At 42.1% G+C, this 26,725-nt stretch overlaps 1 protein-coding gene across 4 annotated transcripts in view; it reads right to left on the bottom strand.

The window, feature by feature from the left end:
• The window catches only part of SLC24A3 (solute carrier family 24 member 3), a 171,335-nt gene that overhangs the window by 15,578 nt on the left and 129,032 nt on the right, over positions 1 to 26,725 (bottom strand). For 3 of the 4 annotated variants that reach the window (XM_081015171.1, XM_081015169.1, XM_081015172.1), the window contains exons 8-15: positions 22,887 to 22,912; positions 19,921 to 19,974; positions 14,171 to 14,316; positions 11,153 to 11,313; positions 9,064 to 9,337; positions 8,433 to 8,599; positions 6,734 to 6,848; positions 5,994 to 6,106 (exon numbers count right to left, since the gene is read on the bottom strand). In XM_081015171.1, coding sequence (XP_080871297.1) covers positions 5,994 to 6,106; positions 6,734 to 6,848; positions 8,433 to 8,599; positions 9,064 to 9,337; positions 11,153 to 11,313; positions 14,171 to 14,316; positions 19,921 to 19,974; positions 22,887 to 22,912 — 1,056 coding nt within the window. The remainder of the gene's footprint in view (positions 1 to 5,993; positions 6,107 to 6,733; positions 6,849 to 8,432; positions 8,600 to 9,063; positions 9,338 to 11,152; positions 11,314 to 14,170; positions 14,317 to 19,920; positions 19,975 to 22,886; positions 22,913 to 26,725) is intronic. The other variant, XM_081015170.1, reaches the window with a different exon arrangement.

Genomic DNA, 26,725 nt, shown 5'->3' with positions numbered 1-26,725 from the left:
GAACCTTGACAGAATCCTTTAATTTTTGTGGTGGAATGGTGTGTCCCATTTTGGAGTTACTGAGAATAGAGTTGATGGGACATATCCCTGCCACACTGAGGCTCCGAGATATAGGAATAGCGCTGGATTAAGGGTGGTGCGGGTGGTTCCCTCACAGAGGGCAGCAAGCCAAGGGGGCATGAAACTGAGAAGATCCATAATTGAGAAGATCCATTTGGGGGTGCCAAATTTTGGGCACACACAAAGAGATAGAAACTGTGCCACTAAGAAAAATACCCATGCCAATGCTAAGACTGAGGTTCAAAGAAGAACCAGAGAACTAAAGAACACCTGGTGGATAAAAAAAGCTCAAGAGATCCAGCACTTAGCTGACACTCATGATCCACAGAATTTCTTTAAAGCCACAAAGATCACCTATGGGCCAATAAATCATGGCATATGCCCCCTACGCCCAACAGACGGCACCACACTTCTAAAAGATACAGAAGCTATTGCATTGCACTGGAAAGAACATTACCAACATCTCCTTAACCACAACTCCCCCATAGCTGCCGAGGTCCTCTCACAAATCCCGCAAAAACAATTTAGAGATGAGCCTGCAGTATCTCCAAATCTGGGAGAGTTGTGTATAGCTATTAATCAAATGGAAAACAACAAAATCAGCGGACCTGATGGGATACCTGCCAAAGCCCTCAAAGCAGGCAGAATTGAACTTACACAACTTCACAAGCTCATTGAAAAAATCTGGGAGAGAGAGGAGATCCCAGCAGACTTCAGGGATACCAAAATTAGCAATCTTTTTTTTAAAAAAAAAGCTGATAGAATGGATTGCAGAAATTATCGAGTCATCTCTATATTACCTGCAATTGGCAAAATACTTGCAAGGATCTTAGCAAACCGTCTCCTAACTATATTGAGGATACCCTTCCTGAATCCCAAAATGGTTTTCAACCTTCTAGGGGGACAGTGGATATGATTTTCACTGCCCGACAGCTTAAAGAAAAATGCAGTTATCACCCTAACTCTATTTATTATCTTACTTGCCATGATCCTACACATTGTCCAAGGGAAACTCCCCACTGGGGTAGAAATCATATATTGAACAGATGGAAAGCTCTTTAATCCGAGTAGGCCAAAAGCAAAGAGTAAGGTTACCAGAACTTACCTCATAGAGCTTCAGTATGCTGATGAAAATGTAGTGTGCGCACACTCAGAGGATGACCTCCAAACCATCCTAAATATCTTAAAAGAAGTTTACAGAAAACTTGGCCTATTGCTCAATATCCAAAAAACCAAAGTGCTGCACCAACAAGCACAAAAGAACCCCTCTGCAGTGCCACAAATCCAACCTAATGGTGCAATCCTGGAATGTGTTGTTCACTTCTCCTACCTGGGCAGTTATCTTTCCACAAGGGCTTACATTGATGCTGAAATCCAGCATCGCCTGAGCTCTGCAAGTGCAGCCTTCTCCCGATTAAAGTTTGAGGACTGGAAGAGACTTAAGAGGGACATGGAAGAGACTTAAGAGCCTCGGACATAAGATTACCAGGTTGATGGACTAGATGGAATGGACAGTAAGGACTGACATGACCCGAGACCAGGAAGAAGAGACGTTGGATGAAGATTGGAAGAAAATTTATAAAGAAATTTTTTTATTTAGGGAATTAGCCTAAAATTAATGAATATTAGGGAAAATGTTGGAATGAAACTATATGATATAAGGAGTCATGTATAATTGAGTATTAAGTTTCAAGCTCTAAGGTATTTTACGGTAAGATAAGGTTAAATAAATCAAGGCAATTTGAATAACAGAATATGGGGAAAGATGGAAAGGATTTGTTGAGTTAATTAATAGGCTAAATTGTTAAGATAAATTATTCAAAAAAATTGAGAAAGATGGAAAGAATTTGCTGAAATAACTAATTAAACTAGAATACAAAAAGGGAGGTGTGAGGAGGTCAATGAAACAAGCAAATGGAAGTTAAAGATACGTAATACGTATGGGATTTGTGTTTTTTTTCTTCTTTTCTTTTTGCTGTATTGTTGTATTGGTTTTTATGCTTTGTTTCTTTTTTCTCTTTTTTCTTTTTTTCTTCTTTTTTATGTATTGTAGTGTTGTTTCCTATTTTTTCTTCTTTTCTGTAATTCTGAAACTTTTAATAAATATTATTTTTTTAAAAAAAATAAAGTTTGAGGACTGGGACATTTGCAGGGAAACCAAAATGCTTGTTTACAAAGCTATTGTACTACCAACTTTATTGTATGCTTGTGAAACATGGAACACTTATAAACGCCATCTCCAACACAGTCTCAAGGCAAATCTTTAAAATGTTGCATAAGCATTGATAACTAGGAAACATTGGCCTGCGAGCGCTTCAGTTGGAGAACAGCCTTTACCAAAGCTGTCATGGACTTTGAAGAAGCACGAATGCAAAGCGAACTCAGGACGAAAGGGAGAAACATGCTAAGAGGAAGGCATGTTTGGCAAACCCTCACCGTGATCAATTCCTGCCCAGAAACCTATGTCCCCACTGTTGAAGAATGTGTGGATCCAGAATTGGCCTCCACAATCTCTTACACACCCACAGTTAGGGCCGTGTTCATGGAAGACAATCTTACTCGGCTACGAGTGATCACCAAAGAAGAAGAAGAAGCCATATTACGAAAGATTACTGAAGTTCAGCCCTGCATAGGAATGGGGTCCATGCAAGGGTAAGAGGGCTGAATCAAGGGGGAGAATCACAGAGGGAGCAACAGGCGCTGACTGTGGAAGTGGTGAGGGGCTGTGTCCTCTCAGCAGCCAATTTGGGAGGAGAGATGCACAATGGAATGTGACCCGAAACACTCCTTCAGTCAGGAGCAGAAGCTGTAGTCTGCTCAGAAACAAGGCCTACTGGCACAGATGACAATTGGGACAGAAAATCAATGCAACTTAGAGAGCTGCCAATTAAAGGGAGAATAGTGGTAAGTAGCAGCAGCAGCAACAGCCAACCCACCCCGCTTCCCTTTCCCAGAGGCAGGTAGTTGGGGTGGTCAGGAGAATCTTAGCCAGGATCCTTGCAGTGGGTGGAGGTCAGAACACACTACATTACTGCTAACAATCTTTCCTGTCATTTTAAACTTTCTGCGGTCATGGGGTTTCATGAAATTACCACAGAACACTAACAGTCACTCCAAGATTCTAAGTTGTGAGCATGTTCACATGTCGTGGTTTTAATAAAACTGTATAAATTTCTAGGAATTATATATAAAGGTTTCACTATTAATTTTTTTCTCTTTGTTGAATATGTTACATTAGATGTGGAATGAATTAACAATTCAGGGAGATTCTGAGTCATAGGAGTCATCAGAGACACCCCCCCTTTACTGTTAAAATGTATATCCTGTTTATCTTAAAATGATCTCTGGGTGGGTAACAATGTATACTACCCCTCAACTGTCATAGTTGATGTTTAATCAGAAAGCCTGGTGAAGAGAAATGTTAACTAGCCAATGTCAGTGCCAGTCTAAGGTCAGGTGAGAGTGTTCCACAGCCTCGGTGCCACCACCAAAAATACCCTAATGCAAGTCCCAGAAGTCCAGACCTTGATAAGTGATGGTGCAACCCAGCCTTTCTCAACCTTGGGTTGAGATATTGTCGGACTACGGCTCCCATCATCCCTCACCACTGGTCCTGCTAGCTAGGGATGATGGGACTTGTAATCCAGCAACACCTGGGGACCAAAGGTTGAGAAATTATGGTCTAACCTATAGTATAAATTGCCCAATGACACCTAATTATCTCTATATTTGGTGCTGTCTGGAAATCTTTTTAAGATAGGAGATTTCTTCCCCTCCTAAAGCACGTTTTATGGCTGAACAACACCTATAGTTGCTTATTTATTTACTGACCACATGCTTTCTATGAAACTAAGCACTCATAGTAATTTATAGGTTAAAATATTGCTTACAATCTAAGACAAGATAAAGGTAAAGGGACCCCTGACTATTAGGTCCAGTCATGACCGACTCTGGGGTTGCTGCACTCATCTCACTTTATTGGCCAAGGGAGCCGGCGTACAGCTTCCAGGTCATGTGGCCAGCATGACTAAGCCGCTTCTGGCGAACCAGAGCAGCGCACAGAAATGCGGTTTACCTTCCCACCAGAGCGGTACCTATTTATCTACTTGCACTTTGCCGTGCTTTCGAACTGCTAGGTTGGCAGGAGCAGGGACCGAGCAACGGGAGCTCACCCCGTCGCGGGGATTCGAACCGCTGACCTTCTGATCGGCAAGTCCTAGGCTCTGTGGTTTAACCCACAGCGCCACCCATGTCCCTATTAGACATTGTGGTGTACAGCTAATGAGTTGGATGCGGAACCAAGCTGGGTGTGACATTATGCTGAGTGTTTGGTCTGGCTTGAGGTTTTTTATATATATAGAAACAACAGCAACAGAGAATAGCTGACACAGGGAAGACGAGCTAGACTGGGACCATGACTGGGACTTTGGACCTGCCCTAATCCTGAATTAGCAAAAGGCTGGGCTGGATGAATCCCAAGCCGGAATTAAGATTGCCGGAAGAAATATCAACAACCTCAGATATGCAGATGACACAACCTTGATGGCAGAAAGTGAGGAGGAATTAAAGAACCTTTTAATGAGGGTGAAAGAGGAGAGCGCAAAATATGGTCTGAAGCTCAACATCAAAAAAACGAAGATCATGGCCACTGGTCCCATCACCTCCTGGCAAATAGAAGGGGAAGAAATGGAGGCAGTGAGAGATTTTGCTTTTTTGGGCTCCATGATCACTGCAGATGGTGACAGCAGTCACAAAATTAAAAGACGCCTGCTCCTTGGGAGAAAGGTGATGGCAAACCTAGACAGCATCTTAAAAAGCAGAGACATCACCTTGCCAACAAAGGTCCGTATAGTTAAAGCCATGGTTTTCCCAGTAGTGATGTATGGAAGTGAGAGCTGGACCATAAAGAAGGCTGATCGCTGAAGAATTGATGCTTTTGAATTATGGTGCTGGAGGAGACTCTTGAGAGTCCCATGGACTGCAAGAAGATCAAACGCATCCATTCTTAAGGAAATCAGCCCTGAGTGCTCACTGGAAGGACAGATCGTGAAGCTGAGGCTCCAATACTTTGGCCACCTCATGAGAAGAGAAGACTCCCTGGAAAAGACCCTGATGTTGGGAAAGATGGAGGGACCAAGGAGAAGGGGACGACAGAGGACGAGATGGTTGGACAGTGTTCTCGAAGCTACAAACGTGAGTCTGACCAAACTGCGGGAGACAGTGGAAGACAGAAGTGCCTGGCGTGCTCTGGTCCATGGGGTCATGAAGAGTCGGACACGACTAAACGACTAAACAACAACAACAAAATCCTGAATTGAATGGGATATTTCCATCCCATCAATGCTATATTTCACCCTAGAGCAAACAACAGGAGCAAGAATGCTCAATTCTAGCTGGGTCTGTGGACAGGACAAAGAGTTGACGTCAACCTCTCACCACACCACAGAAGAAGAAGAAGAAGAAGAAGAAGAAGAAGAAGAAGAAGAAGAAGAAGAAGAAGAAGAAGAGGAAGAAGAAGAAGAAGAAGAGGAGTAGTAGTAGTAGTAGTTTGGATTTGATATCCCGCTTTATCACTACCCAAAGGAGTATCAAAGAGGCTAACATTCTCCTTTCCCTTCCTCCCCCACAACAAACACTCTGTGAGGTAAGTGAGACTGAGAGACTTCAGAGAAGTGTGACTGGCCCAAGTTCACCCAGCAGCTGCAGGTGGAGGAGCGGAGACGCGAACCCAGTTCCCCAGATTACGAGTCCACCGCTCTTAACCACTACACCACACTGGCTCTCCTGATCATGTTCGAGTCCAGCACTCCCCCTGTTTGCTTGCTATTTGTTAAACAGAAAATAAACCATGATATCACACAAAAGTAGCTGTAGCAATTTGTAAACATAAAAAGCGACTTAAAGAAAAAAGCGACTAAAAATGTAGTACTTACATAGGAACCATAGTTTACTGCTAGAGTCTGTAGAGACCATGGAAGCCCCAAGCCAATCAGAATGTCAAAAACATTGCTTCCAATGGAGTTTGACACAGCCATGTCACCCATTCCTGAGGAAACAAGAGTGGTTTGGGCTTATTTAGAAAACAAGAATTATTATAGACCCATCTTATGCAAGTTTGTTTATGTCCGAGTTGCAAGTATTATTTCCTTTGCAAAGTTCTCTCTTATTCTGCTTGCCCCATTTTCCCTGCTTTCTTTTAGGTGTCTTGATGCTCACTAATTTGGAACACACAGGTCCAGTAGTTATCCACACAATAGTCTCAGAAAGTTCAACAGTTATCCACATAATAATGACGAGAATTTTGGTTCTTCATTCACACAAGCTTTTTTGCATGAGCCACCACAAAACATTCCACACTGCCTCAGATTTACTCAGTGGAATAAAAGGTTTAGACACCCTCAATTTCAGTAGAAGTATATGAAAGGCTTTGGTTGAGGTTGGTGCATCACTTTCATTTACTTATACTGAAACTAATCTGAAACTTTTTTGTCAATTCACTCAGTTAAGTTAGTGTTCTACCAAGTAGCATCCGAATAGCCTCCGATCTCCAAGTGCCTGCTCTATGTTACAGTATTTGTTGTGCATTTACCTTTAAGCACAGGCAATGGTTCCATTTTAAAAACCTTCAACAGCTTCTTTGATAGCAATGTTTTAACAAACTACACAAACCTACCTTGTCTTGCTACAATTAAGCTTGCCATACAATCCGGGACACTGGTTCCAGCTGCCAGAAATGTGATCCCCATGATCACATCTGGAATACCCAAAGTATAACCAATAATTGTTACCTAGAGAAAATAAATGGACCGTTAGGATGCTTAAGCTCATTCAGAGCACATACAGATGTACCAATCTATAGGAGGGTTTTTCTGTTCCAGGAAGAACTCAGCTTCCCCTGCTCTCAACATAGCAAGCTCATTATACTGAGTCAGACCACTGGGCCATCTAATACAGTACTGGAGGCAGCTCTCTGCAGTCCCAGGCAGGAATCTTTCCCAGCCTTGCCTGGTAACGTTGTGGATTTAATTTGAGCTGTGCCCCTTCCAAATTTACCAGTTTAGCTCCAGATCCAGTGCTGATTCCCTCCCTTCTTGCTTCAAGAGAAGAAGAGGAAAAGAAAAGGGAAAAGAAATTTAGACATTTGGCACGTTCATCCCATTAAATTTATCTAATGGTATGAAGCCAGTATTTTATTTAAAGAAACAATGCAGGGGGTGGGGTAGGGCTTTGTGATTGTCATAAGAGCTAGCCAATCAGTACTTTGCACAGCCAGTCTTTGCTTATTTTCATGATTGCAAGTTGTTTTAAACCATTTTTAAAGTTGTTTTAATACCGTAACCTGCTAACCTAACCTTAGGGTGAAGGGCAGATAATTAATAAAACAAAATATGATTCTAAAACAGATATTTAAATGGTCAGTCACTGAGGACTTGTGATTACTAAGAGCCAGAGTAGTTTCTCAAAATCAAGTTAAGGAAAATTAATCTAATTTCTTTTTTTGATAGAGTTACAAGCTTGGTGGATCAGGGGAATGAGGTGGATGTACTGAATATTGACTTCAGTAAGGCTTTTGACAAAATGTTCTACCCTTAAAAGAGGACCACAAACTTAACATGAGACAACAGTGTGACACAGCAGCAGAAAAGGACAATGCTATTCTAGGCTGCATCAACAGAAATAGAGTGTCCAGATCAAGGGAAGTAATAGTACCACTCTATTCTGCCTTGGTCAGATCCCACCTGGAATACTGTGTCCATTCTGAATGCCACAATTTAAGGAGGATATTGACCAGTGCAATATGTGCAGAGGAGGGTGACCAAGATGATCAAGGATCTGGAAGCCAAGCCTGATGAAGAATAGTTGAGGGAGTTGGGTATGCTTAGCCTGGGAAAGAGGAGATTGATAGTCATCTTCAAATATCTTAAAGGCTGTCACATGGAAGATGCAGCAAGTTTGTTTTCTTGTGCTCTAGAGGGTAGGACCTGAACCCATGGCTTCAAGTTACAGGAAAAAATTCTCCAACTAAACATCAGAAGAACTTTCTGACAGTAAGAACTGTTTGACAATGGAACAGATTCTCTTGGAAGGTAGTGGACTCTCCTTCCTTGCAGGGGGTTGGACTAGATGGCCCCAGGGTCCCTTCCAACTCTGCCTTTCTATGATCTATGATACCAAAATTGTACTTAGCAAGCTGGCTGCAGAAGGGTAAATCATGGAGGGCCATGCCCTGCTTCTGGCTTGCCACTTTTGGAAACAGGATGCTAGATCAGATGACTCTTTGATCTGACCCACCATATGCCCAGGCACTGTCAAGAGAAGGGGACACTTCCAGCATTCAAAGCACTCCAGCATTCGTCAGGCCCAATACGTACCATCCATACCATCACGTAGGAAAAAGCTGCAATCCAGAGCGTGGAAGAAGCAAAAGTGACCAAGAACCACTTCTCCCAGCGGGGTTTATTACAGTTGGGCACCGTGAAGTACAAGAGGAAGGACAGAGGCCAAGTGAATAACCATTTGGCAATTTCTATTACGCCAGCTGCAAAAAACCCAAACCCCAACATTAGAAGGCGATTCCATCTTGTATGCCTTATGACCTCCTTTTTTAAAATGACAAAAATTCTACTTAAGTTCAGAGCTAAGATAAATGCATACGAAAAAGAATATAGCATATCAAAATGAAGAACTGAGCAACTGAGGCCAGCACAACAACCTCACTTTGCCTACAAACCAAAGCGGAAGTTTCAACTGAGGTCTAAATTTTCTGCCATTTAGGTTGAATGATCATTTGCGCTTCCCCACTCCAAAGCCTTCATGTAGCATCTAATGGCAAGAAGGATTTTTGCTCAGTAACTTGCCTTACTCTGAAGGAGCTCTCTCCCAATTGTCTAGATGTCTAAAGAATGTTTTAAAAAGCAGACTTTGAAATATTAAAATTAAATAAGTACTGTATGTTTAATATTAAACAAGCAAACAGATTTGTGAAACCTAGGAATTTCTTACATGGTACATCAAAGGGAGTGTAAGGGTCTCCACTCTCATCCTCCTCCTCCCCCTCCTCCTCTTCATCATTCTCATTGTTTTCATTGTCATCGTTTTCATTCTCTGTTTCATTCCCAGCCTCTGCAGCCTCTTCATCTCCTCTCGCTCCATTTGCACCTCTCTCGGCAGAATTGCTGGGTCCTGACCCATTCTCTACTGTGCGCTTGGCAGGGACTTTGATGGCCACCTCTGATTCTCCATTGGTGTATACTCTGCTGTTGATTAGTCTTTGTCTCTGTTTAAAGAAGTAATGGCAAATGCATTAGGAGTTTTTAAAAAGCAACGAGACTAAAATAGGGAGGAGGGAGAAGAGATTGTAGGATCAAATCTCCATAGCAACTGCTGAAGACAAATGCTTCACCTGCAGGTAATATAGTAGTATCAACTCATGTTATTTCAGAGCTCTTACAAGTTGTGCTGATGTACAAAACCGCTGCATACCTCAGTTAATAAGAATCTCAATATACATTGATAAAAGCTGAATTTGCTAGCTTTTAAAGAGGGCAAGTAATATGTATTTTTCCGTGTATAAGACGCCCCCATGAATTTTGGGGGGCTCCAATTTTAGAAAATGGAGAGAGATGACCCAGAGTTGTTGAGCTTTTTGGGGGGGAGGGGTGCACAGAGTTATTGAGCTTTTTTGGGAGGGGGAATGCCAAAAATCACTCAACAGACTGACAAACGCTGACAATTGCATGTGTAACAAAAGCCATAAAGTGTCTGCCTGATCACCACCAGCAGCCAGCAAGCGCACACACAACTGCCGCAGCAGCAGCCAATTAAAAGCAGCCCTTGTCGCAGCCACGAATCACCCACGCTTTCGCCACTTACAACCTCCTGCTCCCCCCCCCGCACTATCCGTGTATAAGACGAGCCCACATTTAGAACATTACTTTAGAGTTAAATAAAAAGGTAAAGGGACCCCTGACCATTAGGTCCAGTCATGGCTGACTCTGGGGTTGCAGCGCTCATCTTGCTTTATTGGCCAAGGGAGCCGGTGTACAGCTTCCGGGTCATGACTAAGCCAGCATGACTAAGCCGCTTCTGGCAAACCAGAGCAGCGCACGGAAATGCCGTTTACCTTCCCGCTGGAGCAATACCTATTTATCTACCCTCGTCTTATATACAGAAAAGTACAGTATATATTTAAATTATCAAAATAACATTATTTTAATATACAGTATGTCATATATGTACATCACTGACACTTGTTTTGTAATTGAATTTACAAAAATTTCTCACTCCCTGTTAGATAGAACAGCCATCTTAAATAGTCACTTGTGTTGTATTATAAAACTACAACAGCATCAAGAAATGAACAACTTCATCCTTGGTTCCAAGCCCCACTGATTATAACTGAACATACTGATTAATCAGCTAAAGCTTTAGTTGATTAACCTGCTAAGTAAACTTATTAAAGACTGCAACCTTACCTTTAAAGGCTCTTAAGTAGCAGTACAAATAACAATGTATTCATGTACTTTATTTTGAAAAATCATAAATAATTTAATCAATACAATGCTTTTTTACATGAATACTTAGGACCCTTTAAGGAGGTGTATTTTTTGTTCTGTCCTATGCAGAAATGGCCTGAACTAAGGGCAGAGACTTCTGTTTGAGAAACACATGAGGAGCAAAAGGGACCAATCTCATACGTTGTCTTGAAAACAAAGCAGCATTATATTTTTGGACCGTGTTTCCAAGTTCTTGCCATGACTGGGCTGTGTTCCATTCTTGGGGACCTGATTCCCTCCTCTTTTCTCCTCAGACAACAGAGGACCTCCTTGGCCCTGTCAGTGCGGCTCATGTTCCTCTACTCTTGTGCTCCAGACCCCAATATGGCTCATTCTACCATTATATTCCAGTTGGGGAAACATGCAGGGCAGCCCTGCTGTGATAAAGATTCTGGCCATCCAGTATGAGGTGAGAGGAAGAAGTGTGGTCATCACTCATAGCAACCCACCAAGATGCCCCATAAAAAGAGTCCAGTAGCTTCCAGTTACAGATCACCGCTGAAGCAAGCACTGTTTACACAAAACATGAAATATACCTCATTGATCAACATGCGGCTGGCCATGGAGAGCCGGGTTCGGGGGGGGAAGTGACTGGTTATCATAATCCGCAGCCCAGCCTCTGAAAAGGAAAGTTGGTGTGGATATGCAGACAACAATTCATCCACCATGATCACAGAGGCTTTGCGATGGAAGTTTCCTAAAGACAATTAAGGGAAATTAACAGGAGAGAAAAAGTCTTCTGCATCATCAGATATTTATCCTATTTGAAGCCACCATATGACAGTCAGCTGTTCAGTGGTGTTCCCTAACATTGCTTCTCTTTAATAAGCAGCGCTAAGAACCTCTCCTAAAAATTTTTAGAAACTCTAAAATAATGTCTAGTTCGGAAAAACCTGACACTTTGGCAGCAGATGTAATTAGTCCATCTGCTGTTACTCTTTCCATTCACATTGACTGGCCGTGGTTCTTCAGGGCTTCAGGCAGAGGGTCCCTCCCAGGCCTACCTGGAGAGGCTGGGGAAAGAACCTGTGGTGACCTGCTGGTGCTCTACCACTGAAGACCTTCAGACCACGTCATGGGGACAGTTCTGATTTGTGTGGTTGAGCCAATATGTATCCCTCCCACTTTACTATCCCATTTTGCAAGTGGCAAAAATGAGGGGAGGGCATTTTGACTGCCTTCCAGAAGAGTGAAATTAGGGGGCACAAAATTCACTGGCGGCATCAGTAGCAGTGTTCTGCTGGTGGTCATCATCATCTGGGTTTTGTTTCCCCCCATGATCCTCCCTCTGACCAGACTGATGTCATGATGCAGATCAGTTTCATGAGGGAATCTGGGGGTGGGGGTTACAGCTCCCAGGCTTAGTTCTTAATTATCACTGCCTTATACTTGGGGGAACTTTGACCGCATCCTCTCCTCTTACTTCAATGCACTAGGTCTGTTGGTGGCTCCACATTGTCCTTGCCACATCTGCTCTGCTATTTCCTGTGGCAAACATGTAAACAAGACAACCTACTCATGTACTCTCAACAGGGAACCATGACCGGCCCAGTTTTATTTGTTTTATTTTAATTAAGACATTTCTATCCTACCCTTCAGATAAAACCAGTCAAGCAGCTAACATAACAATGACTAAATCAAGAAATACATACAAAGAGCATAAAATCATAGCAACAGAAAAACTGGTCTGTTGGATTAAAACATTATATACGAACACCTCACCTCTGAGGTGTGGAAGGTGGTGGTCCTTTAGGTGCCCAGGTCTCGAGCTATTTAGGGCTTCAAAGGTTAAAACCAGCTCCATGAAAGGCTTGCATTGAACAAGGACCCAGTGCAGTCCAAAGTGAATGCATGTTGTATACACTTTATAAGTTTGCTGCAGGAAACACTGGTGTAATCATATTCCCCTTATATAATTGGAGCCACTCTCATGTGAGCAAGACTGCTCTATTAGTTTTGTTCATACATTTGGGGGGATTTATTCAATGTGACTTAATCCATAGTGGGACAGCCACATAAAGCAGCAAGCACATCAAACAGTAATCTAAATAACTGATAATGGCTACAAACAGGAGATGTCCAGTTGCACCAGAATATGACATGTAAAATACATAATAAAGGGCAATTTATCTTGGTCAGTTTGTAGAAGAAATTATAGACCAGGTTCTCAGACAGGAAAAGTGAAGTCCTGACTACTAAATACATTTTAAAAGTTTAAATCTGCTGAAAAAGGCAGACTCTGCACTCACATTAATGAACACTAATTAAACAATTCAGTCTAGCTAAGAGCATGGTTGGGTTTAGCTGACATCACCCTTACAGGCAGCTGGAATCATCTTCTTGCTATTTTGCTTCTGCATAAGCTCACTGATTGCCTGTAATCATGGAATTTTCTGCCTGCATACTCAATATCTTCTTGCTGAATGTCAGTATCCAGGCTATCCTAATAGATGGTTCAGATTACAATCCTATTCCATTTACCAGGGAGTAAATGTCATTGAAATCAATGGGAACCATCTCTGAGATGGATGCATTGGATGTTGGGTACAGCTTTGGAACAGCATGCTGGAAAACTTAGGCCAGAGACAGAAAATAGTTTTAAGAGAACTGACAGTGACTCCAAAGAGGTTTTGCATCCCATTGTGTACACACACAAATCTTTTACCCCTCTGTTTCCTTCTATCATTCAAGTTTGGCATATTTTTTTTACTGGAGGCAAAAGTGGGATGAATGTACATACAAGCAACAATTCCTCTTTCAAGCTGTCAACAACTCTCTAAAAACGATATAATTTCTTGTGAGCCAAAGCTCTCACTTCCCCAGCTAAAACACATAATTGTGTTTGGTCATGCCCAGTTCACCTTACCTCTCCTCTTCTATTAGCTCCTCCACTGTTTAAATTTAGATTTTAAGCTCCTTGGGTGAGGTGCTCTTTCTTTGACCCCTCCCCTTCTTTAAATGTGACTCCGTAAAGTGCCACGTACATTATAAAGCTTTATAAACAATGGGCGATAAAGCAAAATGATCATGAAAATCTGTTATAATGCTGTAATATGCTCCTACATTGAGGTCTCTTCTGCAAAAATGGCATTTCACCATTTCACTCTTTAACTTCTCCAGTTGTTGACATGTCTCACAAAGATCGGGGCCAAACTAAATGCTACTTCACATCTTTGAATCCCATGCTTGGAATTGCTGTTACTGTTTTCAAAAGAAGTTACAGGAAGCTGTGGCCAATGGATCAGGATTACACCCATGGTTTAACCCTTTCCCCTGTGATTCTTCCCCCTTCCCCCGGATGCATGTTGCTCCAGGAAGCAAATAGCAGCTTTTGTGATTCTTCCCCCTTCCCCTGGATGCATGTTGCTCCAGGAAGCAAATAGCAGCTTTATAAGGGAGAAAACAACATCTAGACTGGGACTCCACTACTGCTTTGGTTAAAAGATGACATGGGATTCCCAAGTATGGGATTCAAAGATGTATTTAAAGTGGCATCTAGCCTGGCCCACCAGAACATCAAGAAGGATTCTGCAAACAAGCAGTGTGTGACTTACTGGAACAGTTACCTTTCTTTAATAATACTACTGTAGCATCACAATTGCTGTTGTCATCCATCTCTGTGTTATTTGCTAGTCCATTCACCATATTTGTTGCATTCTTTGTCCTCCTTTCAAAGATATGTTGTAGACTGGCATTAAACCTATACAAAGAACAAAGAGATGTCTTCTCAATGGCTTTCTCATGGGGTTTTCCTGACAGACCTGTGTATCAATTTGTAGGTTTTGGCAATCCCTATGCAGTGGTACCTTGGGTTAAGAACTTAATTCGTTCCGGAGGTCCGTTCTTAACCTGAAACTGTTCTTAACCTGAAGCACCACTTTAGCTAATGGGGCCTCCTGCTGCCGCTGCTGCACAATTTCTGTTCTCATCCTGAAGCAAAGTTCTTAACCCGAGGTACTATTTCTGGGTTAGCGGAGTCTGTAAACTGAAGCGTATGTAACCTGAAGCGTATGTAACCCGAGGTACCACTGTATTTTAGTGCCTAAGAAGCCTTTTAATAAATAAATGTTACATTTTTAAAATAGAAGAAATAAGGACTGAAATATGGCTATATGTGAAGTGAGTACACTGTTCCTACCTGCAATTCTTCCATTGCAGAAGATCTTGAGGAGAAACTTCAGAATGTGAGTCCATAGAAAATAAGACTAGGAGCGATGCCTGCAAAGCTATGGTGTGTGGAGCAGCTTCGGGAGCCACCCTTCTTTCTAACCAATTTTCTCATAATGAGAAAAATTTATGTTACGTCTATCAAATACACGAGTGATTGTAAAGAAAAAGACTATGTCTATATTTGTCTGCTTGTCTATACTCCTTATTTTGGAGCACTTGTCCTTGGTGATATCTTTTTCTGTGACTTTGTATTATGCTAATAACTTCCCTGATTTGTTCGCAAACTCAAATTGTTTCTGTTTTAGGGATTTTATATTCTGTTCAATTTCATGTTGCATTAACAAGGTGAATTGTACTTGTAGTGTTTTCAACTTTTGTAAAATGTCTTTGTCTCCTGGCTTTTCCACCCAGGTTTTTCCAAAACACATTATTTTCTTTAAAATCTTTTGCTTTTCTTCTTCTTTTTTTCTGTAATATATTTTCTTTTGAATAAAGAAGCCTCACAGCACTACTTTACCAGCATCCCAGACCACTTCCTGGTCCATTCCTTTAGGTTTATTTTAAAGTATTCTCTAATTATTTCTCTAGTTTCTCTACCACTTCCTCTTTCTTTAGGAGGTTTTCATTTAATTTCCATCTATATATTGTTTATTTTCTCCCTTTAAAACCATTTTGATTGGGTTGTGGTCTGAGAGTGCTCTCAGGCAACCTATCTTTTTCATTCTTTGTATTAATTCTTTTGAGAGCCATATCATCATATCGATTCTGCTATGGGCATCCTTCAGGTAGGAACAGTATGTGAACTCACACACTGTCGGGTATTTGTACCTCCAACCACCTGTTAGGTCCAAAAATAGTGTCATTTCAAAAAAGGTTATTGGAAGTTTACCTTCTTTGGCCACACCATCCTTAGTTCTTTTGTCCTTTTCTAGGGATACTATCTCATTAAAGTTACCTAATAGTATTTTCTTTCCATTATATCTTTCAAATAATTTTTCCTCCAGGGACTTATAAAATTCCAGCTTTTTTTCATTAGGTGCATAGATGCCCATAACTAGTATTTTTTCTCCTTCTATAGTGATTTCTACCACTAATATTCTGCCTTCTTCATCCTTTGTTATTTGTTTTGGTTCTAGTTTGGGGTTGGCATAGATCACCCCCCCCCCCCTTTTTAACTGTGTCCGAAGCAATAAATTCATTGCCCAGCTTTTTATTCACTAATAATCTCCTATGTTGCCTTTTTATGTGTGTTTTTTGTAGACATATAAATCCAGTTTTTGTTTTAACAAAAAGTTCATAGTTTTCTTTCTTTTAGCTTTAATATTCAAACAGTTTATATCCCACAAAAAAGTCTAAGGTCACTCATATTCTTAAAGTTTTAAGTCTTATCTAGTCTTCTTGCTGGGATTGATCTTCCTCTTCTGCCTCTCCCAAAGCTTTTATTATACATTCTCATAATGAGTGACTTTCAACCCTTCAAATAAAACTCACAAAAAAACCAGCAGGCAACTATTTTAAGCGCTTATGCACCAACGCTGGATGCTGATGAAGACATTAAAGAAAAAAATATATTCTCAACTGGATGCCAACCTATCAGAGACACTGATTTTAACGCAAGAGTTGGGCAAGATTTCTATCTGTGGCCCGGGACTATTGGGAAAAAAGGAATTGGCAACAGCAACCAGAACAGAATTTTATTTTTGACTGTATGTGTAGCGCACAACCTTGTTATTACCAATACACTCTTTTGAAAAATAACTAAATTAAAGCATCACGGAAGCACCCTTGATCGAACCACTGGCACCTCTTAGACTATGTAATTGTCCAAGCTAAAGATTGCTGTGATGTACTCCTTACCAGAGCTATAATGAGTGTTGATGACTGTTGGACAGATCACAATTAATATGTTCCATGATGGCTATTAAGATTATACCTCAACACAGGCTTCAACAAAGGAAACCCAAGGCATAAGATGAACACTCAAGCCCTTCAAGATCCAATTCATCGGGATTGCTTTCAAACAACTCTTAAGGACCACCTGCTTTCAGAGTTTTCTGATAACATCGAGGAACACTTCAGCAAGCTAAAACTATCCATTACTGCAGCCTGTGAACAAACTATTGGATACCAAACCAAGAAACACCAGTTCAAAACAACAAAACCAGTGGACCTGATGGGGTACTTGACAAAGTTTTCAAAGTGTGTGGAATTGAACTTACACAACAACTTCACAAGCTCATTGAAAAAATCTGGGAGAGAGTGAAGATCACAGCAGACTTTAGGGATGCCAATTATTATTATTTTTTAAAGGTGATAGAACAGATTGCGGAAACTATCAAGGCATCTTTTTATTAGCTGTGGCAGACAAAATTATTGTAAAGGTCTTAACAAACTGTCTCCTAACTATTGCTCCTATCGCTCAATATCCAAAAAACCAAAATGCTGCACCAACAGGCAGCCCCCCCCCCACGCCACAAATCCAACCTAATGATGCAATGCTGGAAAGTGTCAATTACTTTCCTACTTAGACAGTTATCTTTCCACAAGGGCCGATATTGATGCCAAAATCCAGCCCTGCCTGAGCTCTGGAAGTGCAGCTTTCTCCCAACTGAAGTGCAGTGTGTTTGAGGACTGGGACATTCACGGGGAAACCAAAATGCTTGTTTACAAAGTTATTGTACTACCAAATTTATTGCATGTTTGTGAAATATGGATCACTTATAAATGCCATCTCCAACTCCTCGAAAGATTCCATCAACAGTGTCTCTGAAATTTTTTACATATCACTTGGGAAGACAGGCAAACCAATCAGGAGGGCTTTAAACTGACTAATGTGGGGGAGGGAGACAGTGCTCCTGAAGGTAGGAGTCTATCAATTGATGAAGATGATCATCCAAATGTCATAGACCAAATGGAGCAAACAGCACGCAGACCTAGTGGTGGGAGGAAAAAATCATCCTGGGCTAACACCCCAGAGGACAGGATCACACTTCAAAACGACCTTGACAGATTAGAGAACTGGGCAAAAACAAACAAGATGAATTTTAACAGGGAGAAATGTAAAGTATTGCACTTGGGCAAAAAAAATGAGAGGCACAAATACAAGATGGGGGACACCTGGCTTGAGAGCAGTACGTGTGAAAAGGATCTAGGAGTCTTGGTTGACCACAAACTTGACATGAGCCAACAGTGTGACGCGGCAGCTAAAAAAGCCAATGAAATTCTGGGCTGCATCAATAGGAGTATAGCATCTAGATCAAGGGAAGTAATAGTGCCACTATATTCTGCTCTGGTCAGACCTCACCTGGAGTACTGTGTCCAGTTCTGGGCACCACAGTTCAAGAAGGACACTGACAAACTGGAACGTGTCCAGAGGAGGGCAACCAAAATGGTCAAAGGCCTGGAAACGATGCCTTATGAGGGACGGCTAAGGGAGCTGATCATGTTTAGCCTGGAGAAGAGGAGGTTAAGGGGTGATATGATAGCCATGTTCAAATATATAAAAGGATGTCACATAGAGGAGAGAGAAAGGTTGTTTTCTGCTGCTCCAGAGAAGCGGACACGGAGCAATGGATCCAAACTACAAGAAAGAAGATTCCACCTAAACATTAGGAAGAACTTCCTGACAGTAAGAGCTGTTCGACAGTGGAATTTGCTGCCAAGGAGTGTGGTGGAGTCTCCTTCTTTGGAGGTCTTTAAGCAGAGGCTTGACAACCATATGTCAGGAGTGCTCTGATGGTGTTTCCTGCTTGGCAGGGGGTTGGACTCGATGGCCCTTGTGGTCTCTTCCAACTCTATGATTCTATTCTATTCTATTCTATTCTATTCTATTCTATTCTATGCCAGTGTCCTGGAAGAAGCAAAGTTCACCAGTGTTGAAGCAATTATTCTTCAACGTCAGCTTCGTTGGACTGGTCATGTTTTTCAAATGCCTGATTATAATCTTCCAAAGCAACCACTCTATTCCCATCTTAATAATGGAAAATGAAATGCTGGTGGACAACAAAAGAACTTTAAAGACACTCTCAAGGCATATCTAAAAAAATTCAGTATAAGCACAGATAATTGGGAAACACTGGGTGTGAGCACTCCAATTGGAGAATAACCTCTACCAAAAGCATCATGGACTTTGAAGAAGCCAGAACACAGGACAAAATGAAGAAACGAACTAAGAGGAAGACATGTTTGGCAAATCCTGACCATGATCAACTCCCACCTGGAAACCGATGTCCCCAGAACTGGCCTCCACAGTCAACTATGGACACACCATTAAGACCATATTCATGGAAAACAATCTTACTTGGCTACAAGATATTGACAAAAAAGGGAGATTTATATATCACTTCACTTATTCAGGTGTCCCAAAGAGATTTCCAATAACAAAAGAATAAAATACAAAATACGGTGTTTTTTTAAAGAAAATCAATAAAGCAATACAAATATAACATATGAAAAGTGTTCATCCAAAGAAAGACTTGTCTAAAGTAGCACAAAATATCCACTCAGCTAATAAAGGATGGACACAAGTAGCTACCAAAAGCCTGACCAAAAGTGCTGTCCAGATGCCTGGAAGCAGGGCACCTACTTTTAATTAAAAGAATGCATAGTCAGGTTTTCATGATTAACCAAGTCCTGAGGCTACACTGACACTCTTGTTCTGATTTAACAGAATAGAAAATTGGTGGCTTGGTTTTTTAACAGCATCTCTACCTGTAGGTAGTGCTCCTTGAAAGACAACCATTTAGGTAAGGTAAAGGACCCCTGGACGGTTAAGTCCAGTTGAATTCGACCATGGAGTGCAGCACTCATACTGAGGGAGCCGGCGTTTGTCCACAGACAGCTTTTCCAGGTCATGACTAAACTTTTCGCACACAGAACACCGTGATGAAGGCCAGAGAGCACGGAAACACCATTTACCTTCCCGCCACAGTGGTACCTATTTATCTACTCATGCTGGTATGCTTTCAAACTGCTAGGTTGGCAGGAGCTGGGACAAAGCAATGGAAGCTCATCCTGTCGCATGGATTCGAACTGCCAACCTTACGATTGGCAAGCCCAAGAAGCTCAGTGGTTTAGACCCACATCCATTTAAGGTAACCTTAGCAATGTGCAGACAAGAATACATGATACTTACTTCATGATGAGAATGTAGACAGCATACATTAGAACTAGAATTAAAGACTCCCACCTGCAACCAAAAGAGGAAGAAAATGAAGACAAATAAGGAATAGGGTTCCACGTAGCTGAAATGGATCTGTTTCTAGACCATTGATGCCTAGAGTTACCAGGTCTTCTGAAGTTTAGAGACTCAGGAAAGTGAGCCTGGGTGCTAGAGGCTAGTGTCTGGCAGATAGGAGGTGGAGCATGGTGGGCAGCAGCTGAGTCTAGTGGTGCAGGCGGTGCCTTGTGCTTCAAAGATGGAGCCTACTTAATCTCATCATAAAAGCTGGTCCTTACTCTAACTTCCTATATTATTACTCTTTCTATATGGATCTTTGCCTTGCATCTTCATCAGCCATCATCAGCTTCACATTTATACACCACTCTTCCTCTCTAAGGGGACCCCAGAGCAGCTTATAATAAATGAAATTACATAGAACAATTTAAAACAAGATTTTAATATATTTCAGACAGCAGTTGAAACTAGCATGGTGATCCCATATGCCTAACATGATATCAGTGAAGAAGGAATCTCAAAAGCTACTATGAGACTAAGCAGGAGTTCCTATGATCAAGTGGCTAAAGCTTGTGTTGTCTTAGTAGACCACCAGATTTTCTTCTTTCAATTGGAACCAGGTGTTCTTATCTGTTACTTCTTTTAATAGTTGTCTGAGCTTTAGTTAGTCAACACAGGCACTTTATGAAACTGCCAGGGACCAATTGTCTAAAACTATATACCTAGCTCGGCCTCTTCTGGAGAGCTATTGCCAGCCAGCGTCTTAGGCACAGGCCCTTCGTAGCTCCGGTGCCTCAGCAACTATCTTGTCCCACCCCAGCCTCAACCACCACTGCTCATCTTGTTCATAATGCCTCACTCACACTGATACCTCCATTTCAGGCTCAGCAGCGGAGATGAAGGAGGAAGGAAGTGGTGGAGGGAGGCAGGAGAGGAGCAGGGGAGCTGCCTTGCCCTGATGGTTCCTCTGCAGCTCACATCCACTGACAAAGTGCCCATTTGGTTCTGTGAGGCCTTCCCTCCATCTGGCCAGCTTGGGAGGAAGAAGTCTCATGCATGCTCTGCTGCAGAGCTCTGAGTGTCAGCTTGCATTTCTTAGTGCAAGAAAGTATTCATCTGATAGTCTTTCTATCTCTTTTCTGTCTGTCTGTCTGTCTGTCTTTCTGTCTCTTTTCTGTCTGGTGTGGTGTTCTGTATGCTTAGTGTTCAGTTTTAGTCTTGTTATAAGTTACTGTAAGTTTACGTTAAGTGTAGTGTGCTGCAACTGGATTTCTTATGTGCCAATCCTGAATCTATTGGATTTGTTACCATTATGCTCATTTGCCTTCAGTAGCAGCAAAGCTCTGCTGGATGAAATATAATTGCCTCTGATCTATTTTTGGGAATCCTGCAATGTGTTCAAGTTTTTACTCTGCTAACTATACATTGGAATCTACTCTGGATCAATATTGAGTAGACTTTAAATGACACTGAGAAGATTCAGAAAGGAGATAACAAAAACACCACCAGCCCCTAGTTCTTCAACAACCCTGTGGGAAACCTCATCTAGTTTAGCAAAATTAGTTCTGGCTTCTTGGATTCTGCTGGACAACTTCCCTGCTAGTACAGGACTCCTGCCCAAGACCCTGCTCCTGTTACTTCATTCCTGCTGGATGCTCCAGCCTGGTCTCCTAACTTAGTATTTGCTCTTGCTGATTGTGACCTCAGGGTTTATGGAAATGCCATTTCCTTGTGGCCTTGCCACAAATTCCCTAGTTTATTGTTGTACTGAAAACTGATGGGGAATAACAGAGCCAACACCTTCTCCCCAGAGGAAGTCAAGTAAACCTTCACTCACAGTAGCTGAATGAATCTCACTAGGTGGACAGGGAATAATCCCCTCCTTCCTTCCTTTCAGTATTTCTACATTGCCATATCATAAAATATCAGAATAATTTGCTAAATAACTTTAGCAACAATTATCATGCTCATTTCCATTTCTCTATTGTTCTCTTCTTGAGTCATTGCCTCCTGGCTCCAACTTCCCATTAGCTGCCATCCAAATCTTTCTTCATGCTGCTAACCTCTTTGCTGACATGTCTTCTGTTCCTTTCACACTCTCACTGAGTTACACAGGACTGTCTTCTTAATGGTACTATCCCAATAGTCTGTGGTATGCAGATGTATGCGCATGTATATAAGCACCACACCTAGCTGAGTGAGACCCAGAGACAAGCCTTTCCCAAATAATCAGCATTTCACTGGAAGAAGCAGCACCAACGCATCTAGGTGAGCATACATTCCCCAGCTGCCAATTCTCCTTTTCTGTCCTAGAAACCATTCTCTGCATCACTTCTTTGTCTTTGCAATGTAACAGTCTTATCATTGCCTGTGCATACCCACGTTCACTTTGCCCCACCCTATTTTCAGCTCAGATACGTTTGCAGGTTGTTGCAGTGCTTGAAAACCCAGACACAAGCAGCAGTCACAGGGAGCTCATGGAGATTCCTTCACAATGTGATCGTGACTGTAGATGGCTGGCAGGCAAGGAATAGCTCCCCAAAATGAGGTCATTTCTACAGACATCCCCATGGTAGCTATCACATGTTGCCAGCCTCTTAGAGCAATAGTACTTGCAACACAACTACACTTCTCCTGTGCCCTCCTCAGCTTTCTGCTTTTGTGACTGTCACGCTGAAAGGAAATTGTTTGGACAGTCTATTCAGGCTGCTTATACAGGCCCTGTATCTTCCGTGGAGATCTGTCTGGGTGGCCCAGAAAGTGCTGGGAAAGAGATGTTTCCTCTTTTAACTCTAAAAAGATTTCCATGAATCACTTTCCTATTTAGAAGCTCTATAGAAATGGAAATTGGTCCCCAGGTTGCTCAGCAGAACTTTTGCCTCCCTCGCTACCATTAGTCAAAAAATGACAGTTGCACTACTTACCAAGCAACTTTTTCATCATAAATAATCTGTGGAGAAAAATGTTATAAAAATGTATTACCATGTGAGACTGTTGTCTGTAAGGTATGCCACACTTTTTAAAAGACTTTTAATATCTCTTGACACAAACTCTCTTCTAGTATCCCAAATAATTTCCCACAGTTCATTCCTTCCAACATCCAATTTTTATCATCTGTAATGTACAACTCTACTTGTTATAGATGCAGAATTGATTTTATCAAGAAACACAAAATGTAAAATGGAAAGGAGATTTTTCACTTTTCAATCCAATCTCTATGCATTATAATCTGTTAACTTTTAGATAAAGGTTTCTATATAACCCTCTTCCAATGTACTAAATCAGTATATGAAGAAGCAAACACATGAATATGGCACAGGTTTAATAGAACATTTCCCAGCCCTGCTCTCTGAGATCCAGAGACTGAAATTGGGTTATTATGTATGCAAGGCATACCAGACTTGGGCAGAGGGCTCCAGTGCACAACCATGCCTGGAAATGACGTGTTAGTTTTCATGGCATTGACCATGGTACTGTCCTGCAACCAAGCTGTGTGCTGCTGCCATGGGCTTGAGGCCTGAGGGTCAGCAGTCCATATTCTTCAGAGCCTAAGGTGCTACAGAAAGTAGATGCATGCGGGGCCAAAGTACATGAAATGAAGGCTATCTACAATCAGAACTCAATACATTTTGCTTTTTAGCAGCTGTGAAGAAGAAGAGAAACTGTATGGGAGAAGCAGCACTGGGGGAGGAAATTCTTATCAGAGAAAAAAATGGCATGGAGGGAAAATGCCTCAGTCCTGCTCAGACCTCATTTGCATCCTCTTTCTTACACAGCTGCTTTTAAGCAAAAAACCAAGATGCCAGGAGAGCCCACCAGGAGCTAATGTGTAGTTTGGCTTTAATATATTTAGCTGACAAGCATATCCACAGCTACAATAAACCTGCATAGGTTTCCAGCCTCTCTCTCTCTGCAGAATTCTGCTCTGTGCCGCTTAAGACAGCAGCCAAAAGGTATCATATGTTGGAATCACTCCTAAACAGAGAGGGTGGTGTAGGCGATACTCAGATCAGACCCAGTGAAATCCATGGGCTTAAGTTACCATTACTTACTTAAGACAACTGATTCAATGGCCCCACCCAGATTACGATTTAGTCAGATACCTTTTTAGGCAAGGCAAAATTCAAGAATGCAAATCCCCCACTTGCAGTCTGAAGAGACAGTCCAGACTCCTAGGACTTCATTCTACATAATGTATAGATCAGTTCAAGCATGGCTACCCTTCAGAAATTCAGATAAAAAAGAGATTCTCCTCCTCAGTCACCACTAGGTTGCACTCAAATTCTACATCTCAGCTTTTCTTTTCTCCCTCGGCTTTGCCTGGAATGATGGTAGCAAATGAAGTGCCCTGATAAATGTGGGAAGAAATATTTGCAACCCACCCCCCTTCCAGCCTTCTCCTGCTTTTACAGTCAGTGTGTGTGTGAGGGGAAGGAATCCATTGCTTCTTTGCTGTCGGCTTATAGCTGTCACCCTCAAGTACAGTCCTTCTTGTGAGTCACGTTATAGCCAAGGACACATGTTCATGCTTCAATAAGGTGTCTGGGCATAATGTGACAAGGCAGAGTCAGGCAGAGAGGACGCAGTTCTTCCTCAGGTTTTACTGTCCTGCTTCCTGCCATTCCAAATTGGCTAAATGCTCCCAGAACATGACATTGTAAATTATATGGAACTGGGAAAAGGGGTGACATTTCTGTATTGTGCTTAGCCTGAGAGGGGGCTACTATTATTTGCTGTAAAAAAGAACTCTGCCCAGAACAGCTAATGTCCAATTCTCTATCTTCTACTTGTTTATTTTTTACATTACGCCCCCCCCCCAATACCCCAGGACATAGATACAATGAAAGGCTGGAAGATATTTGCACTTTCACACATATTAAGATTTCTCATAGGAGGTATGGAATCAAGAAGCAACAGGATGAATGTAAAGCACACAGAGCTGCTGGTGAGACCAACAGGGAAGAGAAAGGCTCCTGCTATTTGATCTGCTATCATGAGGAATCACAAAAATAGCCTCTTCGTCTTTTCTCTTCCATGGTGGGTTCAGATATTGCCCCCCCCCCCATGATTGCTCATGGGAGGGGATTAGGGTTGCCACCTTTGATTTGGGCAAAATAAGGAATGTGTCAGGAGAGAGGAATTGTAGGGGCTAAAAATTACTTTACCTGCTGCAGAAATGACTTCAAAGCAATCCATTACAATGAGTGAAAGAAATTTACGGATCTTAGTTAGTGATGCACATTAATTTAAATGGACTCACATCCTTCCCAGTTGCTGGATTTCTGCCTGTCAGAAGAATGGTAAATGTAGAAACCCAGGCCAAAAAAGGAGGAGGGGTGAAGATAGCAACAATTCTGTTTCTCTTCCTCACAGAGCTTTGCCTCCAACATCGCTTTCATGTAGCTGCTAATGCCACGCGCATTCAAGCACATGCCTCATAGTCAGACAAGGTCATCCAGCCACTAGGGTTACATGTGTGCTTCATTTTGGCCTGGTCCTTTGTACAATATTTTGCATCAATTTATTTAAATAAGTAAAAACAACAACCATTTTAAGGCTTCAATACTTTGCATAATTAATTGAAAGTAAATTCAACTGAACTAATTGGGACTTATTTCTGTTTTCAAAGGATCAGGTTGAACGTGAATTTAGGACTGTGAAAGTTTCTTGCAAGGGAGTTTGAGTCCTCATCTGCTGTACACATTTAAAACACTTTAAAAAGTCATGGGTTTGGGGGGGAGGTTGGTTTGGTAGCTAAAGAATAGGTTTGCAATATCCACCCTACCCCTCATAAAGGAACAGGGTCAGCGAAGCACGTAAAAGCAACAAGGACCCATGCCTACTACCTCCCACTTCCCTGGTCAGTAGGAAAAGAACTGCCAGCTTGAATGTGAAACACACACACACACTCCTGCTGGCCAGCCTCCCCTTCCCTCCTCTCCTCCCTCCCTCCCTCCCACTTATCCGAAGTCACTCCTTTCTTTTCAGCCTCGCCCCTCCATTCCATTCCCATCCATTGGGCCACAGCTGCGTCACTCCTGGATTGAGTGTAACAGGGAGGGGTAGGGTAGGGAAAGAGCGACACAGGCAGGCAGCGGGGAGGCAACACTCAGCGCTGCCTCAGCAGGGAGAAGAAAGCAGGCAGAAATAAGGGATGCAGCATTTCCCCTTTAAATAAGGGACAACCCCTTATTACAAGGGCCAGCAAACTTTTTCAGCAGGGGGCCGGTCCACTGTCCCTCAGACCTTGTGGGGGGCTGGACTATATTTTGGGGAAAAAATATGAACGAATTCCAATGCCCCACAAATAACCCAGAGATGCCTTTTAAATAAAAGGACACATTCTACTCATGTAAAAACACGCTGATTCCCAGACTGTCTGCTGGCTGGATTTAGAAGGCGATTGGGCCGGATCCGGCCCCCGGGCCTTAGGTTGCCTACCCATGCCTTATTATTGTGGGATGTAAACACAGGAGCAATCAATGACAACATTCCTAGAGTAGTGCTTGCACACGAAGTGTGCTTGCACACGAAAGCTCATACCAAGAACTAACTTAGTTGGTCTTAAAGGTGCTACTGGAAGGATTTTTTTATTTTAACATTCCTAGAGTGTACATGTTAGAACATGGGGAGGGATGTCTGTCCAGCAAGCAGGTAAACTTCCTGGGGACGGACTTCCTCCGCATGTGACCAGTGGTGGGTGTGGCCTCACCTGTGCAGGTAATGACAAAAGCACAGGGCAGGAAGCCACTCTCTCTCTCTG

This window comes from Podarcis pityusensis, assembly GCF_964106645.2.
Source record: "Podarcis pityusensis genome assembly, chromosome: 7".
Lineage (NCBI taxonomy): Eukaryota > Metazoa > Chordata > Lepidosauria > Squamata > Lacertidae > Podarcis > Podarcis pityusensis.
The sequence above is the reverse complement of the archived record's forward strand: the minus strand, read 5'-3'. Positions and strand labels throughout refer to the sequence as shown.